Source organism: Phallusia mammillata, chromosome 3, assembly GCF_965637545.1.
Source record: "Phallusia mammillata chromosome 3, kaPhaMamm4.hap1.1, whole genome shotgun sequence".
NCBI lineage: Eukaryota > Metazoa > Chordata > Ascidiacea > Phlebobranchia > Ascidiidae > Phallusia > Phallusia mammillata.
In genome coordinates, this window is record NC_137254.1 from 13,288,167 (window position 1) to 13,307,003 (window position 18,837).

General features: G+C 42.3%; 3 protein-coding genes and 1 long non-coding RNA gene across 4 annotated transcripts; 2 read left to right on the forward strand and 2 right to left on the reverse strand.

Annotated features, from left to right (window-relative positions):
- Positions 1-2,080: 2,080 nt before the first annotated feature.
- On the reverse strand, positions 2,081-4,063 carry LOC145219574 (uncharacterized). The gene has a single exon (XM_080086922.1). The coding sequence runs from the start codon at positions 4,061-4,063 to the stop codon at positions 2,081-2,083; it is 1,983 nt and encodes a 660-aa protein (XP_079943048.1).
- A 1,755-nt stretch (positions 4,064-5,818) lies between these two features.
- LOC145219066 (uncharacterized) lies at positions 5,819-8,713 on the forward strand. The gene is made up of 2 exons (XR_013857843.1): positions 5,819-7,054; positions 7,148-8,713. It is a non-coding gene; the product is annotated as an uncharacterized LOC145219066 (long non-coding RNA).
- A 3,292-nt stretch (positions 8,714-12,005) lies between these two features.
- Positions 12,006-13,133, reverse strand: LOC145219575 (52 kDa repressor of the inhibitor of the protein kinase-like). Its single transcript, XM_080086924.1, has one exon. It carries the CDS (start codon positions 13,131-13,133, stop codon positions 12,006-12,008), a length of 1,128 nt encoding a protein of 375 aa, XP_079943050.1.
- A 2,025-nt stretch (positions 13,134-15,158) lies between these two features.
- Positions 15,159-18,276, forward strand: LOC145219576 (uncharacterized). The gene is made up of 2 exons (XM_080086925.1): positions 15,159-15,440; positions 15,553-18,276. The coding sequence occupies exons 1-2, from the start codon at positions 15,159-15,161 to the stop codon at positions 18,274-18,276; spliced, it is 3,006 nt and encodes a 1,001-aa protein (XP_079943051.1).
- Positions 18,277-18,837: the final 561 nt, after the last annotated feature.

The window sequence follows — 18,837 nt, forward strand, 5'->3', positions numbered from 1 at the left end:
CAGTTCGTATCCAAGATCCAAAACAGTTCAATTGCGCTACAGTAGATGTCAAGACTACACAGATCTGAGATAGTAAGTCCAAGCACATTTTAGTCACATGAAGCATTTAGAAAGTAGGATTGGCCCAAAACTAACAAAGAACAATACACTTGGGAATAGACGTAACGCATGGTTGCACTTGGGAAAGGAAGCATAGAAATCATATTAAAATATTGTGAATTTGTCCGTAACAGAGCCTCTCTGAATCACTGATATCTATAAACCCTGGATTGCGCTACTGGCCGTCACGGTTGAAGCAAATTGAAGCGTAATGGCGGCTGAAAAGGAAGCCCCAAAAATGCATTGCGGGCAATGGGGAGAGAGTGGAAAAATGACAAAAAAATTTTTTTTGGGCATTTGTATAGCGATTTTTGCAGATGTAATTTGTAGATTAATAGGACGCATGTATTCGAGTGTGTAATAACCTATAAATATGGGTAGATTGACTGTGATGTGTATTAGTGTAGGTGTACTGTATATACGTTATTAAGTTAGTGTTGAAATAAATCATTACTAGTTGGAAATAAATGTTTTATTATGCAATATAAGTGGTTTGCGTGCTTTTTTAAGTATTTTAGACATGAATCCAACAAGATGGCTAATTCCTTCACACAAGATGATGTAATCAAACTTCAGGAAATTCTGACCAACAAGTGGAATAACGTTTTAATTAAAATCACAAAAAACTAAAATAATATTTCAACTATTTTAACACTATTTGACTTTTTTTTCTCAATTGAGTGCATTTGGTTTGGGTCTTTATTATCTTGCCATGGTGATATTATGAAATTTTGCAATTCAATTTTACATTTATAATAAATTTGTTTCCAAACATTTCAGACATAATAGGGTTTATATTTCTCCAATAAGCAACCTTTAGTGTCTCTGGTAAAATTCCATTGGAATGTTTCCTCCCAAACCCTCAAGCTTTATGAAACTGCAAGATTACAATCCAGCCCTTTTGACAACAAATACACTACAGAGGGATTGGAATCAGATTAAATATTTTTTGTGTGTATACTGTTCTACTTCCACTGTATGTTTTGTAATCATTTCTGACACTGCCTGTAACATGATATGCTGCACATTTTAAACTTAAACAACTTTGAGGGTTTTTATTTTGTGAATGCACCATCCGTTATAATGGTGATCATCTAACAAAAAATACAGGATATCGGTATGAACTTGGCTGGTGTACTTGTTGCCTTCCGTCCTGTTTAGCAAGAATTTAAGTGATAACTGGTGTACAGGTGTGTTTTTGCAGAAAATTGCTTATTAAATAGAATAAAAACAATATTTCATGATTCTGACTGAAATAGTACATTGTAGTGACGACACGCATTACGTTTGCAAGAAACGCCTTTTTTCTCGTGTTGCCTTTTTGCTGCGTTTTGTTTTCGTCTCTCGTTTTGGCGTGTCCAGGCTCATTCTTAACAGGACACGCTCAATAAAAGCAACTTCGCTACATATTGGTGACCGCCGACTACAAGATACGTTTTATCTTGCTTCAAAGATGACAAATGAAGAAAACGCTGTGTCTATTAAACTGCCAACTTTTTGGGCAGAACAGCCAAGGATTTGGTTTCAACAAACCGAAGCACAATTCGCCCTAAAGAAAATTACCTGCGACCAAACCAAGTACTATTATCAACAGAATTTTTAGCTCTTCCGGCAGTTTTTTTATTGTAATATGCCAACGTTTCGATGTCCCATACGAAACACCTTCATCAGGGTAATGACATACATTGCAAACACAAGTTATTATAAAGCGAAAAGGGCGGCGAAACACACAAAAAAAGGCGGTAGAAAAAACGCAGTGCGCACCAATGGTCGTGTGATAACACCTGGCTCAATGGTGCAAAAGCGACCGATAAGTTATCGGCATTAGAACGTCCGTTTTAACGTTCATCGTGTTGGTGTGAGAATGTATGTTCCACGACTCCAGGAAACCTCGCTTGTGAAAATCGGTTTCTCTGGCTAACACCTGGGCAGCAGAGAAGTTTATGGTGTGACCGAGGGCAGTAGCATGTTGTGCCAATGCCTATTTTTTCGCATCTTTCTTGGCTACATCCCTTTCGTGTTCTTTACGGCGCGTATTCAGAGATCTTCCCGTTTCGCCAATGTAAATCTCCTTGCACTGTTGACATGGTATCGCGTACACCACACCCCTTGCCGCGTTTGTATCAATGGGGTCTTTGGGGTGCGACAGCATCTGACGTAGGGTGTTGACTGGTTTAATCCCCACTGAGACCCCAAAGTCGATTAACATGCGACGTATTACGTCTGTTAACCTAGGAATGTATGGCAAGGTAACAAATGTACGCTCTTTGGACTGAACCTTTTTCCGAGCACCCGTGTTTTTTCGGTCACGGAGGATCCAGTTCGGGTAGCCATTTAACCGCAGGGCCTGGTGTACCCTTCGTAATTCGGTTTGGAGCATTCCGGGTTCTGTGGTCAACCTTCGGGCCTGATCTGTTAGCGCTTTCACCACAGCTCTCTTGTGGTGTAGAGGATGGTGAGACGTGAAATGCAAGTAGCGCCTGGTGCTCGTTGGTTTGTGGTACACTTGCGTGGACAGTCTCCCGTCTGTTGTCAGTAATACCTCCACATCCAGAAAGGGAAGCCGGTTGTTAGTTTGCAATTCCATGGTAAATGCGATCCCTTGTTGCACGTTGTTTAAGTGATCTAGAAACGCTGTAACCTGGCTAATATTGATGATGCAGAACGTGTCATCCACATATCTTTGCCAGAATCGTGGTGGTGTGGTAAACGTTTGAAGAGCGCGTTGTTCCACCGACTCCATGACCATATTGGCAACCACCACCGACACTGGAGAGCCCATGGCCGTGCCATACACTTGTTTGTAAAACTGGCCTCTAAATGTGCAGTAAGTCTGCTGCAAACAAATCTCTAGTCCAAGATGAATGTCCTCGCATGACCACTTGGTTCTATCCTTAAGGCTGTAGTCCTCCAGCAGTCTTGACTTAGCGATTCCCAGTGCCAAGTCAATTGGTACGTTGGTAAACAACGAGATTACGTCAAACGAAACCAACGTTTCGTCTTCATCCAGTGGCCGTTGCGTTGTGACTGCTTTAACAAACTCCTCAGAATTCTTTACCGTGTATTCTGTGTTACCCACCAAGGGCGCCAATAGTCGAGCCAGGTATTTCGCGAGGTTGTAAGTCGGGCTTCCAACAAAAGACACGATTGGCCTAAGGGGTACATCTGTTTTATGGACTTTTGGCAGTCCGTACAGCCGTGGGGCAGAACCATCGGTGCTGTGCAACTGATGAAACATTGCATCCGAAATGCATTTCCGTTCTTTATGCAAGATAGAAACAAATTTGTTGAGAACTTGCTCCGTTTTTCGGGTCGGGTCACGTGGCAATTTCCTGTAGGTATCAGAATCGCGCAAAAGCTTATAAATCTTGTCATCATACTCCTTGCGGTCTAGAATAACAGTACTGTTACCCTTGTCTGCCGGTAGAATGGTGATGTCTTCATTAGCTTTGAGACTTTTTATTGCACGGTGATCGGCTGCTGTAAGGTTGCAGGGAATGCTCTTGTGACTCTTCAGGCAGTTAACAAGCTTGCTCTGTATCAATGTCTTGACGTGCATCGGCAACGAATAAATTCCCTTCTCCACACATGCTAACATACTCCCCTCAGGAACTGCTTTTGGTGCCGTTGCGAAGTTCGTTCCAAGCTGTAAAACCTTTAGTTCCACATCATTCGGCTGATAATGCGACAGGTTGACGACCCAATTCCTTTTTTCGGCTGCATTTACATCTTCCTTCATCCTTGGCGCAATCGAATTGAGATGTCGTTCGTTGTTGTTTAATAGCTGACGCCGAAGGAACTCATCACCCGAAGTGACATACCTCTCAAAACGACGCAAGTCATGATCCGAAAGAATAGCCGTTAATCTGAGAAATATCTCTTCGGACTGTGCGGTTGATTCTTTGATTCGCTGGTGGGAAAGGCCTATACGCAGCCTAATAAACGCCATTCCACACTTCCACATTATCTTTTTACCTGCTGCAGAATTATGAGGCGATTTGAACCGAAGCGACCGAGGCAACACATTGTCCCTAAGGCACCTATGGTTGAAAAAAAGGTGCATATTGTGTCTCACAATCGTATGTCTTAAATCAACGTATTTCTGCAGTTGGGAAAGGACGTTGGGTCCGTACAGACCTTTAAATTCAATGAATACACTGTTGCTGCCAGGCATAACGTATCAACAGAATTTTTAGCTCTTCCGGCAGTTTTTTTATTGTAATATGCCAACGTTTCGATGTCCCATACGAAACACCTTCATCAGGGTAATGACATACATTGCAAACACAAGTTATTATAAAGCGAAAAGGGCGGCGAAACACACAAAAAAAGGCGGTAGAAAAAACGCAGTGCGCACCAATGGTCGTGTGATAACACCTGGCTCAATGGTGCAAAAGCGACCGATAAGTTATCGGCATTAGAATGTCCGTTTTAACGTTCATCGTGTTGGTGTGAGAATGTATGTTCCACTACTCCAGGAAACCTCGCTTGTGAAAATCGGTTTCTCTGGCTAACACCTGGGCAGCAGAGAAGTTTATGGTGTGACCGAGGGCAGTAGCATGTTGTGCCAATGCCTATTTTTTCGCATCTTTCTTGGCTACATCCCTTTGGTGTTCTTTACGGCGCGTATTCAGAGATCTTCCCGTTTCGCCAATGTAAATCTCCTTGCACTGTTGACATGGTATCGCGTACACCACACCCCTTGCCGCGTTTGTATCAATGGGGTCTTTGGGGTGCGACAGCATCTGACGTAGGGTGTTGACTGGTTTAATCCCCACTGAGACCCCAAAGTCAGATCAGGCCCGAAGGTTGACCACAGAACCCGGAATGCTCCAAACCGAATTACGAAGGGTACACCAGGCCCTGCGGTTAAATGGCTACCCGAACTGGATCCTCCGTGACCGAAAAAAACACGGGTGCTCGGAAAAAAGGTTCAGTCCAAAGAGCGTACATTTGTTACCTTGCCATACATTCCTAGGTTAACAGACGTAATACGTCGCATGTTAATCGACTTTGGGGTCTCAGTGGGCCAAACATCAATGCACTACCGCTTTTCACCCACAGTCGAATGGCCTGGTTGAACGCTTCCACAGGCACCTCAAGACCGCATTAGTTGCACGACTTACAGACGTAGATTGGTGCGACGAGTTACCGTGGGTGCTTTTGGGTATACGCACTTTACCCAAAGAAGATCTGAAGACCTCCAGTGCAGAGTTGGTGTACGGCTCAACCATACCAATTCCAGGAGATTTCATTCCACCTACACAGCAAGAACCCCTGCCCAACGAATATGTGCGAACGTTGCGCAAGGCACTGTCGAGATTGCTACCGGTGCCAACATCACGCCATTGTAACCCTAAACATTCTGTACCGCAATTGTTATTACGTTGTCAATTTGTTTTCGTTCGTAGGGATTCTTACAAACCCCCACTTAATCCTCCTTACGAAGGTCCTTTTAAGGTTCAACAGCGCCATGAAAAATATTTTGTTTTAAATGTCGGGGGTAAGCAACACTGTGTCTATTGATCATTTAAAGCCAGCAATAATTGATGTTTCGCAGCCGTTGCCAACCCCAAATATAAAAAAACGGGGACGTCCTCGCAAAATTTAAAAGTCGTTTCTGGGGGGAGCTGTGTAGTGACGACACGCATTACGTTTGCAAGAAACGCCTTTTTTCTCGTGTTGCCTTTTTCCTGCGTTTTGTTTTCGTCTCTCGTTTTGGCGTGTCCAGGCTCATTCTTAACAGAACATGCTCAATAAAAGCAACTTCGCTACAACATAAATAGGCAACTCATTTGGGTAGTTAAACTTATCCACCCTAACTGCTAGGATGTCTTAAATGCATTTATATGCACATGTATCTGTTTGAGATATTAGAATTTTGTTAAGAGTTTGTAGTTTGAGAATTCACAACATTAGAAAAAAATTATTCAACACATGTTGGTTGCAAACTGAAAAGGGTAGATTAAATGAGCTAATTGTGAGCTTACTAGATTTATGGTTTGTAACATAGAAGCAAAATAATGTTGAACCTACTACAAAAAAACTTTTAAACAGCCATATTTTAGCTCCAAGACTTTGCTGACAATCAAAAACAGCAGTTTGGGTCAGCACAAGGTGATGCTAAAAAAGTATCACATCGTCTTGTGTGAAGAAAATAGCCATTCTTGTTGGATTTGTGTCTTAAATATTAATAAATGCATGTAAATTACTTATAAAACATTTATTACCACTTAATAATGATTTATTCAACATTACCTGAATAATGTATTCCCAGTACACATACACTAATAAACATCACAATCAATCTACGCATATTTATTGGTTATTACACACTCGAATACATGCGTCCTATTAATCTACAAATCATATTGCAAAAATCGCTACACAAATGCCTAAAATAAAAATTATCGTCATTTTCCCACACTCTCCCCATTGCCCGCAATGCATTTTTGGGGCTTCCTTTTCAGCCGCCATTACGCTTCAATTTGCTTCAAACATCACCCAACCGTTCAACGGAGTAGCGCAATCCAGTGTTTATCGAAATCAGTGCTCTGAATGCATTCATACTTGGCTTTGAGTCGAACTTTGCCGCACATTTTTCTGGTATTGTTGCCCATCTTGACTGCTTTATATTTGCATGTTGTTCCTTCTCGTTTGCGGAATTGTTGATTCTCTTCTTTCACACATTCATAAGTAGTGGCTTTCAAATACTATTTTCAGCAGTGGTTTTTAACGGATCTTATTACAAAATACTGACCAAAAGTTATATATATCATATCAAAACTTGCCAATCTAGTTGATATTTTTAACCAGTTAAACCGCTTAAAGCTACAAAGAAGAGATACGGTTGTACTTGATTTTATCGACGCCTTAAATGCGTTTGTGCAAAATCTGGAAGCGAAAAACTAAGGAAGGAAATTTTGCAATGAGGCCCGTTCATCCGTGATTGAAGGTGAACTTGACATGAATCTATCGACTGAAATAGTACATTTTCTCAATCTCCGGAACGATTTTTTGACCTACTTACCTAAATTATCTGCTTTAGATTTGGAGCTGGTGAGAAAGCCTTTTGCAATACCAATCGAAAGAGTTGCTGATAATTTTCAGGGTGAACTCATTGACTTCAAAAACGACTATTGCTGTAAAGACATGTTTGAGACTGTATCGACCTGTGAGTTTTGGGCAAGGATGTGTATTTCATACCCATGTAGAATGCATCAAAGTATTGTTGCCTTTCAGCAGTACGTATTTATGTGAAGCAGGCCTTTTGAAAACAAAAGCTCGAAACCGATTAAATGTGGAAGATGGTATACGTTGTGAACTCTCTTCAAACCCTCCAAAAAATGATGTATTGGTCAATATTGTTCAGCAGCAAGCATCCCACTAATCCTGTTTGAAATAAGTTCTTTTGTTGTTGTTGTTCTGAACCAAGTTTATAGTCTTTTTTTGTTTTATAAAGTTTACTGAACGAAAAAAGGATGAGAACCACTGGCCTAGGCAAATGTCATCTGTCAAAACAAGTTTAGTCGTTCAAAGGGTTCTTTGAAACTTTATTGGCAACTTGAACACACAGCTGCAAAGAATGGCATGTTCATTTAAGGACTGCAGAAGGGGAGAATCACAACAGAGCTTTGCCATAGGGACGAATAAAGTCCATTGGAAAATGCTGGAAAAAAGACACTCCTTGTTTCTTTGACGGTGAACTGCTGGCATCATCTGTATATTCGTCAACTGTATATGTTTATCATCCAAGTCCTCATTTATGAGCTCACTGTCTGCAGAAATATTTTGTCGTGGGATTGGAAAAGGATACTCCTCCTGATCAATCAGAAAACCTTTGCATCCTTCACATCAAAAACATTTTTTTTTGTAATAGCAAAGGCACAAATTTGTATCATGTCATTGTGTACAAGATGTATCTGTATTTTTTATCGCACTGCAACCAATCTTTCGAGTAAGTGTTCAAAAACTTTGGTGAAGCTGGCTAACTAGGTTATTTTCGTAGGCCCATTTACAGACCTTACACGTCAGACTGTCGTTGAATGAATCATAAGCAATCCAATGAAAGCACAGCAAAGGAGCTGCAGTCCAGTAACAAAAATTAAATCTGTAAATATAACCCACATGTATAAATATAATATAGGGGAAACCGGGGATGGTTGGGACGTTTTTTTGAAAACTGCTAATAAGTTTGTTTATATGTGTCACATGTATTTAAATGTTAGTTTGTTGTAAAGGGTGATGATCCTTTGCCGAAACAGGGTAGGAGTGTCGCTTGCCAACGCAAACTAGAAATGCATGTAAGAGGTCAAATTCGGGATCACCTCGGACAGCATACGTTTTTTTGTTTTCTTGGTAAAATTCGACACATTTGGTAACTAAAAACGACAAACGAAATAATAACGAATCATCTAACATACAAGTCGACTAGGCTAAGGTGGTACTTTGGGTGTGGATCTTCTTCACTGCACGCTTCATCTTCTTCACTACACGCTTTATTCGTTGATAGAGATTTTTCAGGGATGAAATATTCATCACTGGAAGAAATTTCCTCCAAAATTTTTCGTTTTGCTTACCGCGATGCTTTTTGTTTTGAACCGTGACTTTTTTTTATAAGCCAGTTTTTCAGGCGTGTCGGTAACGATAAATGATAGGCCTCTTTTTCTGACCTTTTTTTTGTGGTTGAGCTTTGGGATATGGTCTGACACATTCTGGGGAGACATGGACTGAACACGGGATGTTGGAAGGCCCGGACACAGTGCTTCCACCGCTACCCTATTCGTCTGTTTTCGAACGTGAAGTAGACGATTCTGTATGTGAAGGGAAGTTTCCCGTGGTAACAGACCACTCTCTGCCGCTTTAGCACAATTTTCCGGATCGGGACGATCGGAAACAAACGAGCTCGAGAAATCGTCGTCCGAAAAAATATTCTGGTCGAAAGGACAAATGCCGGTGGACAGAAATCCAGACTTAAAATTTTTACTGGGGTCGTGGCTCAATCCCACGATTGTATGCAGATTCTCGGAAGATCATATATAGAAATGACTTGACCTGGGTGGGCAAATCATCCAATCACCAATACCTTGCTGGCTGACAAGCAATACCTTCTTTTCCTGCGAGCATCTTGTAAACTGGACGAACAACGTCAAAACATGAATACAATTTTCGGATGTCATCCAACCAGATTTATGTGCCAACGCCAAAGGTCCGCTTGCAAGTACATGGCATGCGTGCTGAGTTTTGTCTCACTCAGCACGCATATTTGTCTCGGCTGGCCAACTTGGCTTGGTCCACGTTAACCAACAACTTTTGGAAGTTTGGTGACTGTCGTAACTCCAGTTTGAATGCAAGGGTTCACTTACAATCGCCTACCATAGGTACCACATTTTAATAAAACCAAAAAAGTACCTGATCAATGTTAAAAATTTCCGACGGCGGAAAATGATATCTTCCATAAAGTTCGCGCAAATTGGTCTAAAACTTTTCGACATTTGATCTATTAAAACTAGTCATCCAAGCCAAAGACGTGGCTTCAGGTTTACTTATGCTAGCAACTATCTTCTTGTTCTTTGCTTAGAACACTTTTTCCAGCAAGTGGCGAACCAATCAGCACTTGAATCACTTGCTGAAGTTGTAGCAATGCTTTATTTGTATTATCTAAGCATTCTTGTTGCTTTGAAATTCAACATGGATACCACTACAATAACTAACCTCTCTTTAGAAACATATGAACTATCAACTTGTAGGGATTTTAATTAAATCCATAACTTCAACCCTATCATCAAACTCATTGTTGTAATATTGAGATTTTATGATGCCAATTGCATTGGACACCGTATCATATAGCTCACATTTCATGTCACACTATTTTTTGGAATCATTGTATGTTATATGATACACAAATGTCATTTTTTTCATTTCACAAACAATGGTTAAATTAAAGTGAAATTTATGACAATTAATATACATCTAGAGATGATGTTTAAAGTATAAAATAATTAAGGATCAAGGGGGGGTTGTCTTGGACCTGCCAATAGTGCATAACACAAACTCCCAACTTGATACTTGCGGTTCACTTCCCGGTTTCCTCGACTGTTGTCTTCCCTGAGCTAGGTGAGCTGGAAAAGGGAGCAAAGTATCGACTTTCGTTCGAATTTTGTCGTCCGCGACGTCCGAATTTCCATCAGCTGATGAATATTTTCGGGTTTGTCGAGTGTGACATATCAGTGCCACCTAGAGAAGTACAAATATTATGAGGGATTTTCATCGATATCGACGTTTGCGCGACGACATCGATCTAATGCAGGGGAAGTACGCCTTGCAATATTATTTCTTCAAAGCATCGCTGTTTTGTTTGGGAAGGCGAAACGTTCCTTCTGGCAAGCGTTTGTTTTGATCTAGATCGGCAGCGACAGAAGTAGAAAAAACGTAACCAGTACCTTGAACAGCAATTACGCCACAAGCTGAAGGGGTTGTGAATTTCCTGGTGAAGTCTTGCTGTTTGTGCTGAAACAAATGGATGTAAAGATACCCTATGTGTAATATCAAAACATGTCGTGGTCTGCATGAAAAAGTCACCCACGCCTAAAGATCATGTCGTTCCTGCCTATTTCAGTGCCGAAACAAGCACGAAAATTCATTTAACAATATCAAAAAAATGCTACTTTTCCCCCAAACCAACATTGAGAAACAAACAAGACAGTAGTATAGTTTTATCAAACATGGCGTTTCGACAGCAACCTGTGTCATTCTCAAATAAATGTAAAAGCAGCAAAAAACGGGAGGGAAACAAGCACAAATACTGTACAATCATGACAAAGCACTAAGTTTGCTATTTGAAGTGATCATAGACAAAAAGTCGTTATTTGATTCTGTATATTCTAAACAGGTGGGGGACAAGCGGCTAAGAATTGACATTGACTCAATTCGAGAAATGGTGTTTAAGAAGTGTGTCAATATTCAGTGGACATCAACAGAAGAACAATTAGCGGACTGCAAAACTAAAAAAACTCGTTGTTGTACTGGAAAGGGGTTCAATACTCAAAAAAATAAAAATAAGTTTGTTTTCATAAATTGTGTGTAGCCTTTAAATGGGTATATCTTTAACTGTATGCATCAGTGATTTTATTTTATGCGATGGTTTATTGATTTTGACAGTTTGTCAAGACGTTTCAGTGTTCAGTTGTAGTTGGTGTGTGCAGTTGTCGACGGTAACGATGGGTTGCCGATTAACCAATGAGGCCCATTTCCAATGGCAGTTTCACAGTTTTACAACAGCTACCTTGCGTTGTTGACTCTTTTAAAAGTAAAAAGTCTATTCGTCTGTTTTTGCCGTTATTCTTGGTCGTGTTTTACAATCTGCTGACTGACTTAAAAGAATGCTCGGATGATTAGAAAAAAATCCCTTGCTGGATTTCATCCTGTGAAGTTTGATTTCTACGATTCCCATCACAGCCATGAGCGTCCGCACATAGGGGCAAATGGGGTCAGCTGACCCCCCCTGGAAAATTGTTGGATGAAAAATGAAAAAGCGAGAACATGCAAAAATAGGCAATTTTCTGAAAGGGGAGTATCCCACTTCCTCTAATAATCTACGAAGATGCCTACGAGCTACCCGTAATTGCAAAATTCCGCAACTTGAGCTCCTGTACTCTCAGAACCACATTACTAGTGCGGGCACTGGCTTTATCTCACCTAAATCTGAAGAAGGATAATTCACAGTTTCAGATAAAATCATCTCGTATTTCGTGAATTTAATGAAGCTGGTCGTAACATTAAATCATACAGAAAAGAACAATCAGCCACCAGTTGAGTTAATCAATTCTTGAATAAAAAGTTAAGTCGACGCGGGTCTTTGCCGAATTTTTCGATGACTTTTTGGATGAACGAATTTTTGTCCGAGTTTATTCGGCTTCTGTGGACACCATCATACACAGCCCGGATAGCCTGTCGTCAGACATGGTTGATCTGAGCCATGTTTTGACCCTCCTCATTGTGCTGAATGATCTTTCTACCGTACAAGTAGTGGCGGGGAGGGTCAGTAATGTTATCATCGCTTGACGTACAGTTGGAAAAAGTTCCATATTTTTCACCAAGTCCACAAATTCCAATTCTTCCTGGTCCTCGGACTGAGGAAATTTTCCTTTTATGGTTATGTCATACCACGTCATGGCGTCCTCCTGAAAATTGTCAAAGTTGTAGAATTGGTGTATGGTTTTGACCAGGGTTTTGTAGTCTGAACGGTCAATTTTCTCCATCTGCGCTGGATGCAGTCGGTATAACATGAGTGCCGGCATGTTCGTCTCTGAGAAGCGGCTTGTCAGAGACTGGATTAAAGAGTCCATGTAAGGAACGTAAATGGAGCGGCGATAGTATTCCTCACTGGTGCCACCAGTATTTGCTCTGAATACTTGACGGGCACATTGCCGTGGGACAGATATGGTGACACCGATTGCCTCGGCTGACTTCAATGCCGCTGTATAAATGTTTTCTGCAAAAAGTGTTTCTGCATTTTGCCGATGATCACAAAACATTGATACGAGTTTGTCAATGTGCTGCTTGACACCTAACATGTTCAGTTGGACTGCCTGAAGGGCTTGGGTGACAGGCTCCGAAATTGATGAATACTTGGCGATGATATATAGCGTTACTACAAAAGTAGCGGTTCCAGAAGCGGTTCGCAGCTGGTGTGCGGTCTGCCGTCCCTTTGCATTCGATTCGTGCTGCGCTAAATTCTCCAGCTGCCTGTGAATTTCGATAAAATTTTCCGCGAAGAGTCTTATACTTTTATATTTCGCGCTCCACCTCGTTTCACATAGCAATGGCGTGTTTGGTATTAGACATCTTCGTTTCGGGCTCTCTCTAAAAAACTTTATTATAGCCTTCACTGTTCCAATAGTGTTCCGTACATCAGAAACTGCATTCAGATCGTTGACCACGAGATTAAGGCGATGGGCTGAACAGTGGACAAATACTGCTAACGGATACTCGCTTGCAATACGTGCCTGTACTCCATTTTCTTTGCCTGCCATAGTGGAGCATCCATCGTATCCTTGACCACGCAGTTTATTCAAATTTAGACCGTACTTATTACACTGATTTATTATTGTCCCTGCAATCGTTTCTGCGTCCATTTCGTTCAGTGACGCAAAACCTAGAAACTCTTCTCGAATGACGAGATTTTTTTTCGTCGAAATACCTCACTCCAATAGCCAGTTGCTCTTTTCCTGAAATGTCAGCGGTCTCATCCGCTAAGATTGAGAAGCCAACGGAATTGTTTGCTGCAGTAACAATTTCATCTCTAACCGTTTCTTCACACAAACTTATTATCTCGTTTTGTATACGAGCCGATGTATACTTAGCATTGTCACTTGCGTGCTCCATGTGATCTTTCAAAATTCCATCACCAGCTTCAATTCTAAAACTTAATAAGTCATTCAGATTACCGGACTTGGAATCCTTTCCCCTTAATGCAATGTCATGGGTACTACAAAAGATGATGCTTGACAAAATCGGGGATAACTTTGCACGGTTACTGGCAACTGTGGCATTGAAAGCATTATCCAATAAACTATCAACGCGACGTTCCGGATATTTCACATTGTTGATGAACTCGTTGGCGTCCTCCTGAGCGTGACAATGCCAAGCACTACTAACATGGTTTCGAGCAGAGTTATGAAAATCATTATACTTTGTACATGGAGCACTGATGAATGAGCCAGTTGTGCCACGATGAATAGGCTGCCGAAAGAGCACACATAATTTGCACATGGGCCCTCTTAGGAGAGGAGAATACGCTAGCCACTGATATTGCTGTAACCATGGATGTCGAAAACATCTACTTCCCTTGGAGTCTAGTCGGAAATCATAGTCACTTGGTGGTGTGTACACGTTAGTCAAGAGTTGGTATCGCATCGCACTGGATATAGATTGAACGTTAGTGACGTGATTCCCGATATCTGAATCATGGCTAACTTGAACAGGGTGAGAAATTGATATGCTGGTTGATGGTTTAGGATCAGGTATGGTATCGCTGGTTGATGATGGCGGATCAGGTGTGGTATCGTTAGTTGATGGTTTAGGATGGGATGTTGCATAACAACTCGATGGCGTACGATCAGACGCAGGGTCGTTGATCGATGAGTGTGGAGCATCAGCGACGTTTGAAGCGTTGAGCGTGGAGACGGCACCGCGACGATTGCTGCAGTTGCGCTGTTTGCTCTGGGGTGCCGCCTCATCTTGCAGGGCAGGATTAGCGTCAGGTTTATCGGTATGTTTCTTTACAAAGTTCCTGATGTCCATCACTACGTATTTACGTCTGAAATATAAAACTATAAAAAATCAAAGCTTTCTCGGCAGCTAACACATCTACAATGCTCTTAAGATCCAACTCTCGTACACAAGAACTTTCAATGGAAATCATTGCTAATCATGTAACCCTTTCATGCATCATAGTAGATCTGTGAAATGTTTTGATTAGTTTAAGCTTGCTGAAACTTCTCAGCCGAGATTTGCCAGCAAAATTCGAACAACAAGTTAGGATACACTATCAATAAATGTTTTTGATATATATCAGAGCGTGGCGCAAATCTATCAAAAGGTTGGAAGAGGGGGTAATTTTAAACATTTGCCAAAAATAAAACTATTTCCGTTACTAATAGGCAACTTTCTTTTTTGTTGATACCCACGAAAGAACGAGACAGTTCTAAACCGAGAAACTTTTTACTCTGTGGATACATTGATATCCACATTACGCTTGCTTTTCAATTTGTATTGTACGCTAGCTGTTCAATTTCTTTGATTTGTGGTTCGTAGATATCAGAATGATTGATTTTGGGGATTAGTGCAGAATGCTTAAATCTTTTTAGGGTCACTGCAAATCTCAAATCACCACATATAGCTGACTACTGGTAAAGTGCTTTTACAGCTTGCCACGCTTCTACCAGTCCTTGACAGATTAAATCTAAGCTATTTGAACAATCGCTAATTTTCAAAATTGCTGTTGATATAATCACAACTCATAACTTTTTTCTGTGTGTAAGAATTTCTCTGCGCTCATGCAAACCACAATTGACAAGAGGTATGCTGAAGAAATTTCCACAGAGGAATTAGGTACTAATCAACGCGTTTGGTACATTCCCCATCACGGTGTTCTAAATCCCAACAAGCCAGGTAAACTCCGCGTTGTATTTGATTGCGCTTCTCAATATCGTGGCTTGTCACTGAATCAGGCTCTGATGCAAGGTCCCGACTTTGTAAATAGTTTAGTCGGTGTGCTGTTGCGATTTCGCAAGGAACCTATTACTCTTGTGGCCGATATTGAAGCCATGTTTTATCAAGTTCGTGTGGCTCCGCGTGACCGCGATTGCCTACGTTTTTTATGGTGGCCAGGAGGCGATCTGTCAAGGGCCCCAACTCCGCACAGAATGAAGGTTCACCTGTTTGGCGCAGCTTCGTCCCCAAGCTGTGCTGGATTTTGTTTGCGACAAGCTGCCAGTGACTTTGGCAGTGAATTTGAACCGCTTGTCGCGTCTACTGTGGACAGAAACTTTTATGTGGACGATTGTTAGCACTGGTCTGGAACTCGTTGCAGGACTGCGCTCCCTGCTTGCGAAAGGCGGGTTTCGATTGACCAAGTGGCTATCCAACAGCAAGGAAATTCTGGATAGTTTACCGGCTGAGGAACTGTCCAAGTCTCTGTTGACGCACCCCCTAGATGCAGATCTACAGGAGCGGGTGCTTGGTGTCCATTGGAGCGTTCAAGCCGATGAGTTTAACTTCACGGTTTCTTTGCCAGTCAAACCGCGCACTCGTCGGGGATTGCTGTCAACGATGAATTCGTTATTCGACCCGCTGGGGTTTGTTGTTCCAGTGGTAGTGGAAGCACGTTTGATCTACCGAAGTTTATGTCAGCAAGAAATCGAGTGGGACGAGGAAATGCCCCCAAAGGACCTACGGAAATGGGAAAGGTGGTTATTCAGTTTATCAAGTCTACGCGACATCAGTATCCCGCGTTCGTTTAATTTGCACGCCTACGACAATATACAAGAAAGCCGATTGCATATATTTTCCGATGCATCGAAGGAGGCATATGGCGCAGTGTGTTACCTGCGATCAACAAGAAAGGACTCTGTCACGTGTACTCTCGTCATGAGTAAATCTCGACTGGCCCCTCAAGGTGAAGTTTCCATTCCTCGCCTTGAACTAATGGCTGCTGTTACTGCTGTGAAGATGGAGCAGACAATCAAGGGCGAACTAGGGTTAGATCTGCGTCCGTTAATATTTTGGACGGATTCTTCTGTGGTGTTGCAAAGCATACACAACGATCGACGAAGATTTCCGCTTTTCGTATCCCGTCGGCTTGCTTTCATTGAGAAAAATACGTGCACTCGGAACTGGAAGTACGTGCCGACAAAACAGAATCCGGCTGACCTGGCGTCTCGGGGTGCACCAGCTGATACTCTTGCAAAGTCGGATATGTGGTTTTTTGGTCCAGTGTTTCTGAAAGATGAGCCTGCAAAGTGGCCGAATATGTTCGAGAAACAGGACGTCGAGGCAAATGCTAATGTGTTTGAGAAGAAACCTGCTGATATATTTACGGTTGTGGAGTCTGCTTGCCCAATGGACCGACTGTTAATGAGGTTTTCTTCTCTGTACAAATTAAAGTCTGCAGTCGCTTGGATGCTGCGCTTTAAATCTTATTTGTTACAAAGAGTGCGACGCCAACCTCAGCCAGTTTCAAACACGCGTTTGACAGTTTATGAGTTAAAGCTTGCTGAGATGGAGTTGGTCAAGTATGTGCAAAGATGTCACTTTGCGCAATGGATGTTTGGCATGTCCGGAGAAGGAAGATTGAAAAAGATGACTAAGTCATCACCAATATTTCGATTGGATCCATTTCTTGTTGAGGGAGTTTTACGCGTTGGAGGGCGACTGGAGAAAGCCCCAGTTTCGTACGAGGCACGCCATCCAGCGATTATTCCTCACAACTCGCGTTTGACCGATCTGATCATTACTGATTTCCACGAGCGTGTTGGTCACTCTGGATTGAATCACACATTGACGAGTCTGAATCAACGCTTCTGGATCGTGGGGGGAGCAGTTGCCGTTCGCCGCGCGTTAAGTCGTTGCCTGAAGTGCCGACACCGCGATGCCAAGCCCGCGAAGCAGCTGATGTCTGAACTCCCACCTGCTCGTTTACAAATGAACGTCCATCCATTCGCTTATACTGGTGTTGATTATTTTGGCCCTCTACTAGTCAAACGAGGGCGCAGCGAAGTGAAAAGATATGGATGTCTATTTACTTGCCTTACAACACGTGCAGTTCATTTGGAAGTTGCATGTGACTTGAGCACCGACGCCTTCGTCAACGCGCTCCGCCGGTTTGTTGCGCGACGAGGTGTGGTTTTGCACATGTACTCGGATAACGGCACCAACCTGGTTGGTGCGGAACGTGTTCTAAAGGATGGAATTCGAAACTGGAACCAGCACCAGATCGAAGAACACTTGAAGCAGAAGGAAATACAATGGACTTTTAACCCGCCCAGCGCTAGTCATATGGGAGGAGCCTGGGAGCGGATGATCCGTTCGGCAAGACGCATACTTTCAGCCTTGACAAACGAACGGACGCTCACTGATGATCAACTGCAAACTCTGCTGTCGGAAGTTGAATCAATTCTGAATTCTCGTCCTCTGACACCGGTCACCTGGGACGTTGATGATGAAACTCCACTTACCCCGAACCACTTGCTCAGGGTAAACCCTTTTGGTGGCCTTCCGCCGGCCGCTACGAATGACCGTGACTGTTATGCCCGCCAAGGTTGGCGCCACGTCCAATACCTTTCGGATCAGTTCTGGAAGCGCTGGTCGAGAGAATATTTGCGTACTATTATCTCACGTCAAAAATGGCATGATGAGAAAAAGAATCTCCAAGTAAACGACGTTGTCCTTTTGGTGGACAACGCATCCCCGAGATCATCGTGGTCGATAGGAAGAATCGTAGCCGTCCATCCTGATGAGCATGGAGTCGTACGAAACGTCATGGTTCGATCCAAGGGAAACTGTGTTCGAAGGCCTATACACAAGTTGTGTTTAATCGTTCCTGCTGATGAGAAAGTTCATGCGCAATCGCATGACGACCCAGTGGCTGTTGCTTCGCCTGTGAACGAATTGTAAATGACATTTTTGCGGTTGCGGTGTCTACTCGACGAGCGCGTCAAAATATTTGTGTGTATTGCAAAATTGAACGTGTATGTGAACCACTTGTCAATTTTGGGGGGGGAGTGTAAGAATTTCTCTGCGCTCTTGTAAGTTGTTTATGGAACCTCATGTTACACGCTTCATTGCGCATTGCACAACAAGCGTTTGATTGTTGCGTCACTCCTGCGCATGCGCGAACTGTAGCGTGGTTGATATCATTTCCAAGTTTGTGTCAGGGTTTGTCTCTTTCTGCCCGTGTCGACTGGTTAGCGATTGGGATTTATGTATAATGATGTCGTAGTTGTGTAATCTAACCTAGTCTATACATTATTGCAGCTGTGAATTATAGTGGCAAACTGTAAAGTAATATTGGATTGTATTAACTGAAATTCGATTGGCGATCTTGTGATTCTGTGCATTGCTGTCGTGGTAAGCTTTCTTGCATATGTTTCTAACTTAAAGTGTTCGAATTTAATCTAACTTTGAATGTAAATATTACAGTTGAGACATCCGATCGCCTGTAAACTGCACAGTCGT